The sequence below is a fragment of the Lynx canadensis genome, chromosome B3 (assembly GCF_007474595.2).
Source record: "Lynx canadensis isolate LIC74 chromosome B3, mLynCan4.pri.v2, whole genome shotgun sequence".
Taxonomy (NCBI): domain Eukaryota; kingdom Metazoa; phylum Chordata; class Mammalia; order Carnivora; family Felidae; genus Lynx; species Lynx canadensis.
Window position 1 is genome coordinate 53,479,798 of NC_044308.2, and position 16,240 is coordinate 53,496,037.

The 16,240-nt window shown below is 35.9% G+C and overlaps 1 protein-coding gene across 5 annotated transcripts in view; it reads left to right on the forward strand.

The window, feature by feature from the left end:
• GABPB1 (GA binding protein transcription factor subunit beta 1) overlaps nt 1-16,240 on the forward strand; it is a 70,663-nt gene that overhangs the window by 40,490 nt on the left and 13,933 nt on the right. For 3 of the 5 annotated variants that reach the window (XM_030318212.1, XM_030318209.1, XM_030318207.1), the window contains exons 2-6: nt 656-763; nt 5,077-5,244; nt 6,452-6,646; nt 8,100-8,247; nt 8,600-8,713. In XM_030318212.1, the coding sequence (XP_030174072.1) occupies nt 656-763; nt 5,077-5,244; nt 6,452-6,646; nt 8,100-8,247; nt 8,600-8,713 (733 nt within the window). The remainder of the gene's footprint in view (nt 1-655; nt 764-5,076; nt 5,245-6,451; nt 6,647-8,099; nt 8,248-8,599; nt 8,714-16,240) is intronic. The other 2 variants (XM_030318211.1, XM_030318210.1) reach the window with 1 other exon arrangement.

Genomic DNA, 16,240 nt, shown 5'->3' on the forward strand with positions numbered 1-16,240 from the left:
GCCTGTGACATTAGTGTTCTCAGGTATCTTGAATACAAGAGAATGAAGTATACTTAACTTTCTAGGTTCTTAGTGAGACATGTAGTCTTTTGATAATACTGTTCAACTTTCTTTTCAGCATTTTCTTTGAATGTGAATTGTGTCCTTTTCTGGAAGAACTTGAATGTATATTGACCGTGCAATCATTCAAAGTATTATTTTTACTTTCTGAGTACATCTACTGATTTACCATTGCAAAAAGCTGTTGTGATATATTTATTTTAATTTTCATCAACTACAGAGGACAGTATCTTGTACCTTATTTCTGTTTACTTTTATGAAAAACTATTGCTGCAACTACTCCAGTGAAAACAGTTTCTTATCACTCCTAAATATTAGACAAGCCTTCTCTGCTGCTTACCTCATCTGTGTTTACTAGTTATATTTGGAGAATTCAAACTAATTTTATTATGCTAGGTAAAAACTTAATGAAAAAGGGAATATCTGTTCCAAAAATTCAAATATAAATTGCTTTTGTGTGATCTGTAGTTGCAGATTAACCATTTCACAAACTTTTAGAGGGATATTTGAGAATTGGTATTAATAAAGATACAAGAAAAATAATCATGTCATAATGTATGAAGAGAGATGTTAAGTTCATCTTTGCTTTGTTTAGATGTCCCTGGTAGATTTGGGGAAGAAGCTTTTAGAAGCGGCACGAGCAGGTCAAGATGATGAAGTTCGTATTTTGATGGCAAATGGAGCTCCTTTTACTACAGACTGGGTAAAGAATGATTTTAATGTTGTACTCTTTTTTTTTCTTTCTTCTTCTGTTTAGTTTTTTCAGATAAAGTCAGTATTGTATTTATATGTAACAAAATTTTTTTTTTTGCAAATTTGTAGTTTTAGAATTATAGCTGTCTTTTAAAGGAAATGATTTGTATCTTTATGTCATGTATATATGACAACCTTATCTAGATATTCTGTCTACAAAAGGGTTTTTCTTTAAACTATGGAGTTCAGTATTGTAGGGTGAATATAAAATGTAGCTGCTTGGAATTTAATTTAAAGCTGATAAATGGCACAGGTAGAATTTATAATTCAGAAAATAACAGATAAAGATTGAGGTTAAGGTGATAATTGCTCCTAAAAAGGAAATATATTCATATTTCAATTGATACTTGTAACACTATTGCAAACATGATCAAAGAAGAAGAAAGGAATGGGAACATGTTCCTAGTAACTACAGAAGGCAATTGTGAGGAAGATAAAAACCATAACTGTACTTAATTCCTGGGGTAAGTCGAAAGAGATGGTCTTGGGAGTGTGAAGGGTTAGGAATCTGGATTAACCTACCTAACTGGGAACAACTAAAAATTCCAGATTTTTGATTTTGTTGTTTCTGGTATACTTGTCCTATGCTCTTTTTTCTTTTTCATTAAAAACAAAAAAATTTTTATTATGGAATATTTCAAGTATCTATCAACCCCTGCATACCCTTCAGCCAGCTTCAAAAATTACCAAATATACCAAAAAATGATGAATCTTGTTTCCTCTATAACTTCATCCACTTTTTGTTCTGTATTATTTTAAAGCAAATTCTATGAAATATTTTATTTCATCCATAAATATTTCAGCATTTGTCTTTCTAAAAGATAAAGCATTTTTTGATTAACTGTTGAAAAAAAAATCTTCTTTACTGCACTAATGAGTTAGAAAGAAAATAAGGAATTATTAACTTGCAAAACTAAGCAAACAACCAGAATCCAGAGAATTTTGACCCTAAGAATATTTGCTGAACTCAGTGAATTTGCCTGTTGTTTGCCCACCTCACTGGCATGGGTTACTGGAGACAGAGACCTGAGACTGCTCATAGAAGCCTCCTAAGAAATCCTCTCCTCATAATTCTGGAATCCCAAAGAGATGCACCTTCTGTGTAAGCGTAAACCAGAAATGCCCTTTCCCTCTTCCTACCTACTTCTGTCCCTGCCCTTGCCCTGTTGTTAAGGCACCACAAGGAAAATGAACTGACTTGAAACAAGTCACCAAATGGAAAGAAAAAAAATTATTGATGAGGATTTTGGAGTCACAAGCCATCCCTGGACACATTTGTCACCTGAACTCATAAATTCTTGTGCATTCTGAAAAACTGTACACTGAAAAATGAATTTAAAATAATCTTTGGACTGAGGTTACCCCAGGTTCCTGGAAGAAGCAAATTAATATTCTTCCCGGGGAACCTACCTTCATCACAGTATCCACAAATGAAATTTCAAGGAAAATGAACAGTCAAAAATGACTAAATGCACAAGGACACAAAGCAACTTGGAAAATAACTCACTGGAACAACTAGCCCCAGAGCAGATTAACAAGGATTTTAAGTTTATTTATTTATTTATTTATTTTTTGAGAGAGAGAGAGAGAGTGTGAGCGAGCATGCACCCATGTGAGCAAGAGGGGGGCAGAGAGAGAGAGGAAGAGAGAGAATCCCAAGCAGGCTCTGTGCTGTTAGCTTGGAGCCTGATGCAGAGCATGACACAGGGCTCTATCTCACGAACTGTGAGATCATGACCTGAGCTTTATTTATTTTCTTTATTTTTATTTAAAATAATTTTTTAATGTTTATTTTGAGAGAGAGAGAGAGAGAGAGAGAGAGAGAGAGAGAGAGAGAGAGAGTAGGAGTGAAGGAGAGGCAGAGAGAGAGGAAGACACAGAATCTGAAACAGGCTTCAAGCTCCAAGCTGTCAGCACAAGCCTGACGTGGGGCTTGAACCGACAAACCATGAGATCATGATCTGAGTTGAAGTCGGGTAGTTAACCAACTGAGCCACCCAGTTGCCCCTCTAAATAAGATTTTAATAGATTAGGAATAGCTAAAGAGAAAGTTAATAAACTGAAAGGTATGAAAAAAAATCCAGAATACAGAAAAATAGAAAATTTAAGATCTCAGAAGTCATGAAGGCTGGTATGCGAAAGTCTAATGTATCTAATAAAAAATCCACAAGGATAGTGAGAAGAGGGATGAAATAATTTTAAGAGATAATGGGTGGGATTTTTTCCAGAACTGGTGAAAGAGAGCAGCTCAGATTCAAGTAGCCCAGCTAATCTGTAGGAGGAACAATTTAAAAAAAATCTATATCTAAACATATCATAGTGATACTATAGTGTATCAAGACAAAAGGATCTTAGAAAAAAAATTTTTTAATGTTTATTTTTGAGGGAGATAGAGTGAGTGCATGCATGGGAGTAGGGGAGGAGCAGAGAGAAAGGGAGAGAGAATACCAAGCAAGCTCCACACTGTCAGCGTGGAGCCTGATGTGGGACTCGAACCCACGAACTGTCAGATCATGACCTGAGCTGAAATCAAGAGTCAGATTCAACCAACTGAGGCACCCAGGCACCCCCAGACAAAAGGATCTTAACAAGGGTTAGTATCAATAACACATAATGAATTCCCATGACAGCAATAAAAAAGACACACAAGGCAAAGAAGACTGGGCAAATGACTTGTTAACAGGCAAATGAAAGAGAAAGTTCAAATGACCAATAAATGTGAAAAGATGCTCAACTACATTAATAATTGGGCAAATGCAAAGTAAAATCATGAAATGCTATTGCATATCTACCAGATTTGCCAAAAAAAGCTTAGCAGTCTCAGACATTGGTGAGGATATGTGTAAATTGCTATAAACATTGTGGAGGACAGTTTGGCAGTTCCTAGTAAATTTGAACATGTACATGATCTATGATGCAGCAATTGAACTTACAAGAATACTTCCCAAATTGGGGTACCCGGGTGGCTCAGTCAGTTGAACGCCTGACTCTTGATTTCAGCTCAAGTCATGATCCCAGGATTGAGGGATTGAGCCCCACGTCTGGCTTCACACTGAATCCTGCTTGGGATTCTCTTTCCCTCTCTGCTCCTGTACCCACTCGTGTGCATGCTCTCTCTCTCTTTCTAAAAATAAAAATAAAAATAAAAAAAGAATGTTCCCCAAAGAAACTCTTGAATAGTGCTTGCCATGGAAAGTGCTTTAACAGAAATCTTACTTGCTATTATTATAGTAGTGATCTTAACAAATTTCATGTTCTAGTGAACTATCTTTGTTCTTTGGAACATCAGTGCCTTTGGTAATCAGAGTTAATAGGGACTTTCTATGCCTCTAAATGTGTGTAACTTAATTCTGACTTTCACCTATTAAAGTATATATGCCTCTGATAAGGTTCTTCCTAACTTACATTTTACTACTTCCCCTGCATACTGTGAATTTAATGTTATTATAGTGGCTATACCACATGCAAGAGTTTCAGGAGAACTGGGCTCTGTTTTGGGTCTGTCCTGACTCACCTTTGGCAAGTATACCTCAGCAGGTTTTTCCCTTGAAAAATGATTATATGAACTTCTTTAAAAAGATCACTGAGTTACTTTAATAAATTTATTTTTTTAAGTCCTTCAAAAACAATTTAATGCAAAATCTACACTATTTATTTGATATGAATTTCATAGATGAAAATTAGTTTTGTGTGACTGATATGGGGAAAACATTCCAGTACTTAGAAAAATTTCTCAAACCCTAATTATCTCTAATTTATGATGAAATTAATTTTGTTCATGCTATTTATCTGTTAAAAAATAAAAAAGCAAGTTTGAATTAAATAAAATACTGACTTTTCTTCCTCATTGAGAAATGTGTGGGAATTCCTCTAGGACGAATATGTGGTAAGCATAAATTATTTTCTTGAGTTTTGAGTTACTCTGTAAACAGATAATATAATCTGTTTGCTATGTAAACAGAAAATATAAACTAGAAGGTAGTAATAGAAGTGTGTTAAAAAACGGTTATAGGGGAGCTTGGGTGGCTCGGTCAGTTAAGTGCCTGACTTTGGCTCAGGTCATGATCTCGTGGTCCGTGAGTTCGAGCCCCGCTGGCAGCTCAGAGCCTGGAGCCTGCTTCGGATTCTGTGTTTCTCTCTCTCTTTGCCCCTCCCCTGCTCACTCTCTCTCTCTCTGTCTCACTTGCTCTCTCTCAAAAATAAATATAAAACAAACAAACAAACCACAATTATAAATGTGGATTTTTTTTTCTTGCGGTATAGCTGGGAACCTCTCCACTTCATCTGGCAGCACAGTATGGGCATTACTCCACCACAGAAGTACTACTCCGAGCTGGTGTAAGTAGGGATGCGAGAACCAAAGTGGACCGAACGCCATTACATATGGCAGCTTCTGAGGGCCATGCCAGCATAGTAGAGGTTTTGCTTAAGGTATGTGTTCTCTTTTTGCACTTTGCTTTTGAAAGTAAGCCTTCAAAGGATTTATGGTTTTGTAAGAGGGAGAAGGGAACTAGTTTTATTAAATATCTACTTTTTTTTTCTATGCTACCTCATTTTTTTTGTATGTAATTCCATCAAATGAAAATTATCTTAAAGCTTTCTTTGTGGGAGAAGAAGAACTTCCTCTAGGTATGTTCTTAGTTAAGTCAGACAGTTGATTTCTGAGACCTTGGTTTCCATTATGATGAGGGACTATGGCTTTGTCTGACTTGACACAGTTAAAATATGGAAGGAAACAAAAGGCTTGATTAACAAATAAATAATACAAATAAGGATTTTTATTATAGCCTTTAGATCAACTTACCCAAAAGACATACAATATGTAAGCCACAAATGTGAACACATGTAATTCTAGATTTTCTATTACCTACATTAAAAAAGTAAAAACTAATTTTAATATTATATTTTATTCAACCTCATATATATAAATATTGTCATTTCAACATGAAGTCAATGTAAAAATTGTTAATGAGATATTTTACATCCTTTTTTTTTGGTGTTAAGTCTTTGAATTCCAGTGTGTGTTTACATACTTAGTACATTTCAATTGGGACTAGCCATATTTCATGTGCTTAACCACATGTGTGTAGTGGCTGCCACATTGGACAGTACATCCCTGATAGCTCCTTTTTTATTTATATAAAGGATATATTTTATTTTATTTATATATAAATATATATATTTTATATTTATATATTATATATATTATATATATATTTTATTTATATAAAAGGATAGCTCCTTTTATTATTTATATTATACTGGTTTTGAAAGCAGAGGCTATCTCTGTATAAATAAGGGAGTAGAATTAAAGAGGGTTTTGGAGGAGTGCTCATAGCAGTCCTTCACTTCTTATGCCATTTTATGTCATGATGTTCACCTCTGGGTGAGTGAAAAAATCATTGCTGCACTCTTAAGAAATTAGAAGGAAAACAGTTGGCAAAGTTAGCATGATAGAAAACTGATTAAGTGACAGATGTGTGGAGATCTGTGGAACATACAGATTATTTAACACAAAAAATAGCCGATCATGTTAGTAGCACATTATTGCTTTAAAGCATAGTGGCTAGTATTTTCCTATTTGGAATTCTTTATATTTCATATTGTAGAAATATCTTATTTTGCAATATATTTATAGCATGGTGCTGATGTTAATGCAAAGGACATGTTGAAGATGACAGCTCTGCACTGGGCCACAGAACACAATCATCAAGAGGTGGTGGAACTTTTAATCAAATATGGTGCTGATGTACACACGCAAAGTAAATTTTGTAAAACTGCATTTGATATTTCAATAGACAACGGGAATGAAGATTTGGCAGAGATATTACAGGTAACCTTTGGCTTTAATTTGAGAAAATAAAAGGATCTCTGTCTTGGGGTGATTTGAGCTATTTAGCTTTTCATTTTGGATTTCGTTATTTTGGACAGTCCTTTCCTCTTTCACTTACTCTTTGTTCATTGCTATTCATTTTTCTGAGACCATAGTCTTTACATGTAACATTAGAAGATTGAATAAGGTGTTTCTGTGTTTTTAAGTTCCTGAATTCCCCTTCTAGACATTTTATTCTATTAATTATTTTTGTTGCATATTTGGATACAGTGTGGTTTTTCAAAATATGTTAAACTTCCACTAAAAATTTTCTTTAGCAACTATAACATTGCCCTCTGAGTAATTGATGCAGTCTTTATAATTTTGATTGGTTTCTTTTATTTTTCATCATCCTCAAAAAAAAATCTGTTTATGAGCCTAGTTACTTATGGCTTTTGGGCAAGGTTTTTTTTTTTTTTATTTTATTTTTGAGAGAGAGATTAAGAGAGAGAGAGAGAGAGAGAGAGAGACACCAAGCACAAATGGGGGAGGAGCAGAGAGAAGGAGACACAGAATCTGAAGCAGGCTCCAGGCTCTGAGCTGTCAGCACAGAACCCGACGTGTGGCTCGAACTCATGAACTTTTGAGAGCACAACCAGAGCTAAAGTTGGGTGCTTACCCGACTGAGCCACCCAGGCGCCCTGAGACAGGTTTTTTAAATAACCAGTATTGCCTCTCTTTTCTTTAGCTACACAACATTGATGTAAATTATCTTTACTCAGAACCTCTTGTCTATCTTCTTGTTCTCCTTCCCAGTAGAACTTTTCTTTAAGACACTTCTGACTCTACTGAAAAGATGTTACATGTTCAGGAAGATGAATTTTGTGATGCCTCTTGGAATTCTTTTACTCCTAGGAGTGCAATTTGGGGGCCAGGGTTGAAGATAGAAAAGAATTAATTGGGGAGGACATGCTTTATTTATTTATTTTTTCCCTTCAAATTTTTATTTAAATTATATTTAGTTAACATCCAGTGCAATATTGGTTTCAGGAGTAGAATTCAATGATTCATTCACTTACGTAAAACACCCAGTGCTCATCATAACAAGTGCCCTGCGAAGGACATGCTTTATATGTATAGTGTTATATATTGCTGAATATAGTAGAGGAAATAATTTAAGTAATATAATTTCTATAGCCACAGGGCAGCAAAATATCCAACTGTGTTCTATAAAAGCCTTTCAGATATTCTTTTCTCATGGGATTTTACTGCTTTACCTAATAGGGAATTAGGATGTAAATTCCTGTCTCTGATTTACCACTATGCTCTCAGTAGACTGTATACAAAGATTTTCATTTGTATTATAGGATTCTTCTTAAATTTTAGAATTTCCTTTGTGTTTGTACTGAATTGAGAATCTGTGCCCTATGTTCTGGTTGTAATTCTGAAAACACTGTGTTGATTTGGCCCCTAGATTGCTATGCAGAACCAAATCAACACAAACCCTGAGAGTCCTGACACTGTGACGATACATGCTGCCACACCACAGTTTATCATCGGACCTGGAGGGGTGGTGAACCTAACAGGTCTGGTATCTTCAGAAAATTCATCCAAGGCAACAGGTATTGAGATGCATATAGGATAGCTGTTGGGATTTTATGCTTTAGTAGGTGTTCCTCCTTTTATGAAAGGACTGTTGGAGAATGAGGGTAAGATTATATCAGTCACTTGGTTTTCTTTCGTATTGGCAAAAAAAGATTTTTATGAGACAATATCAAGAAAGATGATATTGCAAAATGAGTTACAATATTATCTTTCAAAAACTAATGCTATCAAAGCTTGTTTTTCACAAAACTATTATCCAAGCTTCTTTTAAGAATTGAATAAAGCAAAATAGAATATCAGAAAAATGCAGTAGAATTAAGCTCCTTTAAAATTAAAAAATTTTTAAATCTATTTTCTCTTTTCTCGTAGATGAAACAGGTGTATCAGCTGTTCAGTTTGGAAACTCCTCCACATCAGTATTAGCTACGTTAGCTGCCTTAGCTGAAGCATCTGCTCCATTGTCCAATTCTTCAGAAACTCCAGGTTAGAAAAACAAGTCAAATGCGTACATTAAAAGGTTGGAGACTCAAATATTTACAAGGCTAGGAAGATAATATAAAGGGCTAAAGTGAGCAGATTTCAGATTATGGCCATGTGAAGGCAGGGGGCCAGGGTAGGGGGGTATAATTTGTTGTCATTCATTATTTAAATTAGTGTGTTTTCAAATTGTGATCAATAATAAAAATAACAACAACAGGTCATTGAATGCTTACTGTGTATGCTGTGCACCATGGTAAATGTTTTACTTATGATCTCATTGAATCCTCACCCAAAAGCTTGAAGGTCTTCATTACTGGATTTGACTCATTATGGTGTTCTGATTGAAAGGTGTATTTTTTTCAGGGGGAAAAATGTACCTCTCTCTTCTCTCTCTCTCTTTTTTTACTAACTAGTGCTTACAAACATTTATCTATTCTCCAGTTTCAGCTTCATAATCAATGTTTGAATCTACACCTTTTTATTTGGGAGTCTTAAGATTTTTCAGAATCCCTGTTGATATGCTGCTTTTATAGCTTATACCTAGATCTCCTTAGCATCTTTGTCATTGCATAAGCATAGCAAAGAAGATTAATTTCATTGGTGGTTTCTATTTGGTTAAACTTTAAATTTTTTGTCTGAAAGTATGTATCTCTGAAAATTAAGCAGGTATTCTTGAAGGTCATCTGAAATTTCGACACTTAGATATTTGGCTCCATGAATTAGTCATACCAACTTCTCTAACTTCTACTTTTGAAAATGTTATATATGGTCTAGTCTGAGAGATTAGGAATTTCTGTTGACTTTTATTGCATGTGGCATACAATCTTCTGAGCGCAGTAGTTTTTCATTTTAATGCTACATCGTAGTGGAATCTTTCTGAAGATATTTTAAGAGCTTGAATTAAGTTAAAGTTCAGGTGAGTACATTGCCACCAGTGTAAATAACTCAGCTGAGGTGTGAAATCAGATAAAGAAATATCTTCTCACCACTTAATTTCTACATGCTCAGGCTAATTATTTCTTGACTGTTCAATTTCTTTTAACATCAATTGTCAGACTCATCTCGATTTTAGGAAATGTTTATGTGTACTTTTTTTCAAGGACATCCTAGTTAGGATCTGGGAAATAAAGTAGTGCTTGCATTTTGTATATGATGAAACTGAGATTCATGAGATTAAATAATTTTGCCCTAAATAGCATGGTCATTAAGTGGTAAAAAAGTTCTGTGCTCAGGGTCTGATTGATTCCCAAGTTGTATGTATGTCTGTGACAACTATAATATACTGCATTTTTTTGGTGATCAGTGGACTTGTCTCTTCTAGAATGTTTATAATTTGGCTTGTGATAGGAATAACTATTTCTGTGATTATCATTTTCTCTTATATCAAACAAAAGCATCACCATTCTTGCTTTTACTCCTGAGGTGTGTCTGTTGAAGCAGAGGAGTGTTTTGCTCCTCTGTCCTTCTTTAATGGATGGAGATTTAGGGATTTAGGTAGATAAGAACTCCATTCCAGTTCATTCCATTTTGGAAATTATTCCAAAATGAACATACAAAAAAAGTGAAAAGGTTTTCTTTTGGAGGTTGCAGCTGCCTTTTGCCCCATGAAGAAAACCACCGCCATGTAGTATGCTGTATTTATTAATAAGCAGAGGCAGCTGTATTATCCTGTCTTTCTACCAAAGCTTACAGGCCACTCTTATAGGTATTTTCTATTAAAAAAATCAAAACTTCAGGCAACTCACATCCTTACTCCCTCTTTCTCTCTGCTTTAAAACAAAACAAAAATGTACAAACAATAAAAATTCATGGAGGGATAGATCATGTTTTGTGATGGACACTGAAAACTGTTCTTGTGCTCAAATTTCCACTTGTTGTTTATAAACAGCCATTCATTTTTAATGAGAAAATATTTATTCATGCATTGAACAGGTTTTTGTTGAACATCTCTTTTGGCCGCATTACTCTGCTTGGTGCTAGAGAGAAAATGGTAAATGATCAGATACAATCCCAACCTTTATGGAACATGTAGTCTTTTGGTAGAACAAGATATTAAACAGATAAAATAACTGTCATTAGTGGTACATACAAAGAATGCAGGATTTTAACCTAGTCTGGTGGGTCAGAGAATCTTCCTAGAAGGAGATATTTAAACTAAAGATTAAGTAGGAATTAGTAAGCAAACATTGGGGGAAGAGTATTTGAGGAAGAGGACACATGTAAAGCTTTTGAGGCAGGAAAGAGCTTGAAAGGGGACTTCAGAGGCCAGTGTGGCTAAGCCCCGCAAATGGGAGAGTAACTCCTGGTGGTTGAAAGTAAGATTATAAAGGACTTTTGGGACACATAGATGGCTCAATTGGTTAAGCATCTGACTCTTGATTTCGGCCTAGGTCATGGTCTCACTGTTTGTGGGTTCGAGCCCTGCGTCAGGCTCTGTGGTGACAACATGGAGCCTGCTTGGGATTCTTTTTCTCCTTCTCTCTCTGCCCCTTCCCCCTCTCCATGCTGCATGCTCTCTTTCTCTCTCTCTCTTTTTCTCTAAGAATGGATCAATAAACTTAAAAAAAATAAATAAAGGACCTTTAAAGTGATTATTACTTTGGCAGACTCTGAAAGGAAGTTCAGTTAGGAGTCTAATGCAGTCAGCTGGGGAAGAGATAATGGTAGCATGGGTTAGGATTTGGCAAAGAGATAAGAAGCAAATAGATTTGAGAATTATTTGGGATGTAGAATTGGAAGTTTTGATTGGTTGGATGTAGGCCTTAACAGCTGTAGTGTAGTTTGTCTGGTCCTTTTAAAATAAACTCTTTCATGAAACACTAATTTCTGGCTGTAGCCTGAGGTCCTATATTGATTTTGCTTTGCTTAGCCTTATTCTTTTTTGCAGCCCAACTACATAATCTCTTGATTAAATAGACATCTATGACCACCCTTCTTTTTTTCTTTAGAGCAACTTCTGTTCATTTTTATTAAGATGTTTTTCTAGAGGTATAATGCACCTGATAGCTCTTTTCTTCCTTTCTCCTAAGAGTGAAATTTGAATCAGGTCCCCTTTGCACATTGTTTTTTTGCTGTTCCTAAACTAGATCTGTAAAAGTGAATTAATTGGCTTTAAGGGATAAGTTACTGGACTTTATAAGATTGTTTTGGTTTTGCTTTTTTGTTTTTAATTTCAGGTTCAATTGTAAGCACAATACCTTTGAAATGTTTTTAGTGAGCATAGTTTCTAGTGTTGAAATATTTATATGTAGAATTTTCAATCCCTAGAACATCTTACAAATGGGTTTTTCTCTGTCTTATTAGGCTTTTATGGTGTTATAATTAAGAAGTTTTGTTGAACAAGAGATCTCAGATATTTTCAAAGATGCTGCAGGTTATCTAGGCTCTCTTTGTATATAACAATCTGACTTTTGATTTAGACCAGTAAATATTACACTAATTTTTTTTATCCTTTAGAGGTGTTTTGACATTTAGAGGTGTGTGTATGTATGTATTTATTTTTTTTAGATTTATTTATTTTTGGGAGAGTATAAGTGGAGGAGGGGCAGAGGTGGGAGGTGGGGAGGCAGAGGATCTGAAGTGGGTTCTTCACTGACAGCAGAGAGCCGGATGTGGGGCTTAAAGTCACAAACCGTGAGATCATGACTTGAGCCGAGGTCAGATGCTCAACCAGCTGAGCCACCCAGGTGCCCCTGTATGTATTTTAATTAACACTCTTAAAGTTTTAGGGTTTCTCTTTTATTCTTACATGTTTCAACATTTCACTATTGTGTTGTTCATAGGGTTTCTGAGGGACACTTTGTCTTCTTACGTAATTCGTTTTCTTATAATTTTTTCTTAAATTCCTTACTATAGTACAACTTAAAAAAGAAAACTTTTCAGATGAAAGGGAGGAACTCTATTATTTTAATGACAGTCATTGCGAATAGTGCAAAGATGAAAGTTCTTGAATTGTGCCTTGATTGTGTGTGATCTCAGAAATTTCTTAGAGATGATTATGCTTTAAAGCATTTACTACTTGTAGTTAGCATTCAACCAGAGTGAACATTTCTTTTTCATATGGATATATTTTTTTTTTAAAAATCAAAGCAATAGTTAATGTGTTTGAAAACCTTAGTAGTTGTTCTTTTGAATATATTACTATGGCCTACATTTCATTTTATAATTCTCTTCCTGAAATTTTCTTGAGTGCTTGGTGATAAAGCCTAATTATAGTTTAAGAGAAACAAAAATGAGAGAACTCAAAACATAAAGGTTTTTTGTGTTTTCAGTATTATCTTCTGCAGTTTGTATCGTGACCCTTGATTACCAAGTAACAGAGTAACAGGGTGGCAGCCAAGTCTGTCACCCTGCCATGAGTACATCTTTGAAAACTGGGGTCCCAATAACTTACCTTGCCTTTTCTAAAAAAGGAGCTCATTGATAACCCATGATGTTCTACTGGGAGTTGGTAGCAACTTAGCATGTTTTAGAGCAACTCTGCATCTGAATGGTAGGTAACACGACTTCAGGAGAGAATGGTTTTATTTAATTACTCTTTTTATAAAGTGTTGCCTCAAATAATACATGAAAAAACCCTGTATCGTTAAGGAATAGTTTTTATGTGATTTCTCTTTTCAGAATTAGTTATGTTAGAACAGTTTTTAGGTTGACAGTTTTCAAACCCATAGAAAAATTGGGAGATAAACTTTGTATCTTTCACCTGTACTCACCAACTGTTAAAATCTTGCCACACCTGCATGTGTACACACACATACACACACACACACACTTTTATTTTACCACATTATCTGAAAGTAGGCTGCAGATACCATGACACTTCACCTTTAAATACTTCACCGTATATCTCCCAAGAACAAGGATAGCCTGCTACATATTCATAGCTCCATTATATTTCCTAAAAACATCAACATTAATTTAGTAACATTATCTGACATGCGGTCCACATTCAAGTTTTCTCAGTTGTCGCCAAAATGTCCTTTGTAAGTGTTTGTTTATTTTCCTCCAGGATCCAAAGTTCACATGTTGTATTTGGTTGTTGTGTCTCTTTAGTCTCCCCAAACCTAGGACAGTCCTGCTGCCTCCTTTTTCTTTCCTTTTTTTTTTTAATGTTTATTTTTGAGAGAGAGAGACAGAGACAGAACGCTAGTGGGAGAGGGGCAGAGAGATAAGGAGACACAGAATCTGAAGTAGGTTCCAGGCTCTGAGCTGTCAGCACAGAGCTCGATTTGGGGCTCGAAATTACTAACCACAAGTTCATGACCTGAACAACCACCTGAGCCAGCCAGGTGCCCCTCCATTTTCTTTTTGACATTGAAATCCTTGTAGAGTCTATGCCCATTGTCTGGAAGATCATTCCCATTCCAGATTCATTTGTTTCTTAATAAGTAGATGCAGGTCAGACATTTCCAGGAAGAACACAAGTGATATTTTGTAATCTCCCATTGCATCATGTCAGGAGGTACATGTCAGGCCATCCTGATAATGACCACTTGGTGAGAGTGGTTACTGCCAGGTCTTTATAGGCACATTTTCCTCTTACTAATCTTTGGTGTGATACTTTGAGAACATATGAATATCTTGTTTCTCAGAACATTTCAGTGGTTTTAACATCCGTTAGTGATATTTGCTTGAGTCAATTATTACATTGGAGGTTACAATGATAATTTTTCTTATTTTGTTAATTAGATGTCATTCTTCTATCAAGATATTTCTTCTTTCTCCCTTTCCTCCTTTTTCATGAAGGAGAAACGGATTTTTAAAGATTCATTGTGTTGTAATCCATTAGTGTCATTTTTCCTTTTGATGCTTCTTTATTGAAATGTAATATGCATACAGAAAAGTGCATATATCATAAGTTTACAGTTTATTGAATTATCTCAAAGTGATTACTCCTGTGTAATCACTGTTTAGTTCAAAAATGGGAAGTACACAGTATATATATATATATATTTTTTTTTGTTTTGTTTTTTAAATTTTTTTTTTTTCAACGTTTATTTATTTTTGGGACAGAGAGAGACAGAGCATGAACGGGGGAGGGGCAGAGAGAGAGGGAGACACAGAATCGGAAACAGGCTCCAGGCTCTGAGCCATCAGCCCAGAGCCTGACGCGGGGCTCGAACTCACGGACCACGAGATCGTGACCTGGCTGAAGTCGGACGCTTAACCGACTGCGCCACCCAGGCGCCCCTATTTTTTGTTTTTTAAATAATATATTTTATTTAACCCAAAATATCCAAAGTATTTCTATAAGAAATCAATAAAAATTATTAGTAAGATATATTACTTTCTTTTTTTCATACTGTCTTTGAGATTCAGTGTGAATTTCGTACTAATAGTAGCATCTCACTTTAGACCGCCACATTTCAGTTGCTTGATAGCCACATAATGTGAATCATTACTCTTTTTGCATAGTATAGCCTTAGCCTTAGGTTTGTCAGAGCTTTTTGAGCAACTCTTAGAATCTATAAAGACTGGTCCAGGGGCGCCTGGGTGGCTCAGTCAGTTAAGCGTCCGACTTCAGCTCAGGTCATGATCTCACAGTTTGTGGGTTCGAGCCCCGTGTCAGGCGCTGTGCTGACAGGTCAGAGCCTGGAGCCTGCTTCTGATTCTGTGTCTCCCTCTCTCTGCCCCTCCCCCACTCGTGCTCCTGCTTCTCTCTCTCTCTCAAAAATAAATCAACATTTAAAAAAAAAAGTAAAAAAAAAAGACTGATCCAAACTGTGTTATTGAGTTTTAAAACAGTATTACCTATTTTTTTTTATTATTGAGGTAATACTGGGATATAACTTTATAAATGTTGCAAGTGTACAACATTATAGTTCAACATCTGTAAACACCACAGAGTGATCACTGCCAAAAGCCTAGTTACCACCCATCACTATAAAACTGACCCCCTTTACCCATTTTGCTGTGCCCCAATCTATTTCCCCTCTGGGGATCATCAGTCTTAAAGTAGTATTGTATATTTTGATGAACTTAAAATACCATGTAGGAGAAGGGAGAGGAAAATTCTTTTCTACCCCTTAGGGTCTTCCAGCTGGAGTAAGAATTAAATTTATATGAGCACGATTAAAAGGAGAAAAAAACCCAAAGTTTTATTACATGCCCGCAGTGGCTCCGTAAGGAAATCGAGACCTAAAAAAGTGAGCACGGCAGGCAGTTTTCCCTCTCTCACACCACCTTTCCCTCGTTGTGGCAGTAGGATGGTGCTGCACACCCCACAGACCTGGGGATGTGGCCTGCTGGCCTGGCTGGTGCACCCTACACACTGGTCCAGTGCAGTAATCCGGAAGACCACACAGCACAAAATCCAAAGCAGGGGAGGAGTGTGGGCTTGGCCGCTCAGACTTCAAAGCCAGAACCCTGGGTTCTACTCCAGGTTCATGGTGGATTGTACCAATTATTGTGGCCACAGGTAGGGACTTGTAAAGTCAGTGTGGGACTCAACATGTCTAACATGCTCCAGTGGTAAAGGAAATTTTCAACTTTTAATGTATGTAGTGCCTCTTCCTAGACTGTCAAGGAAGC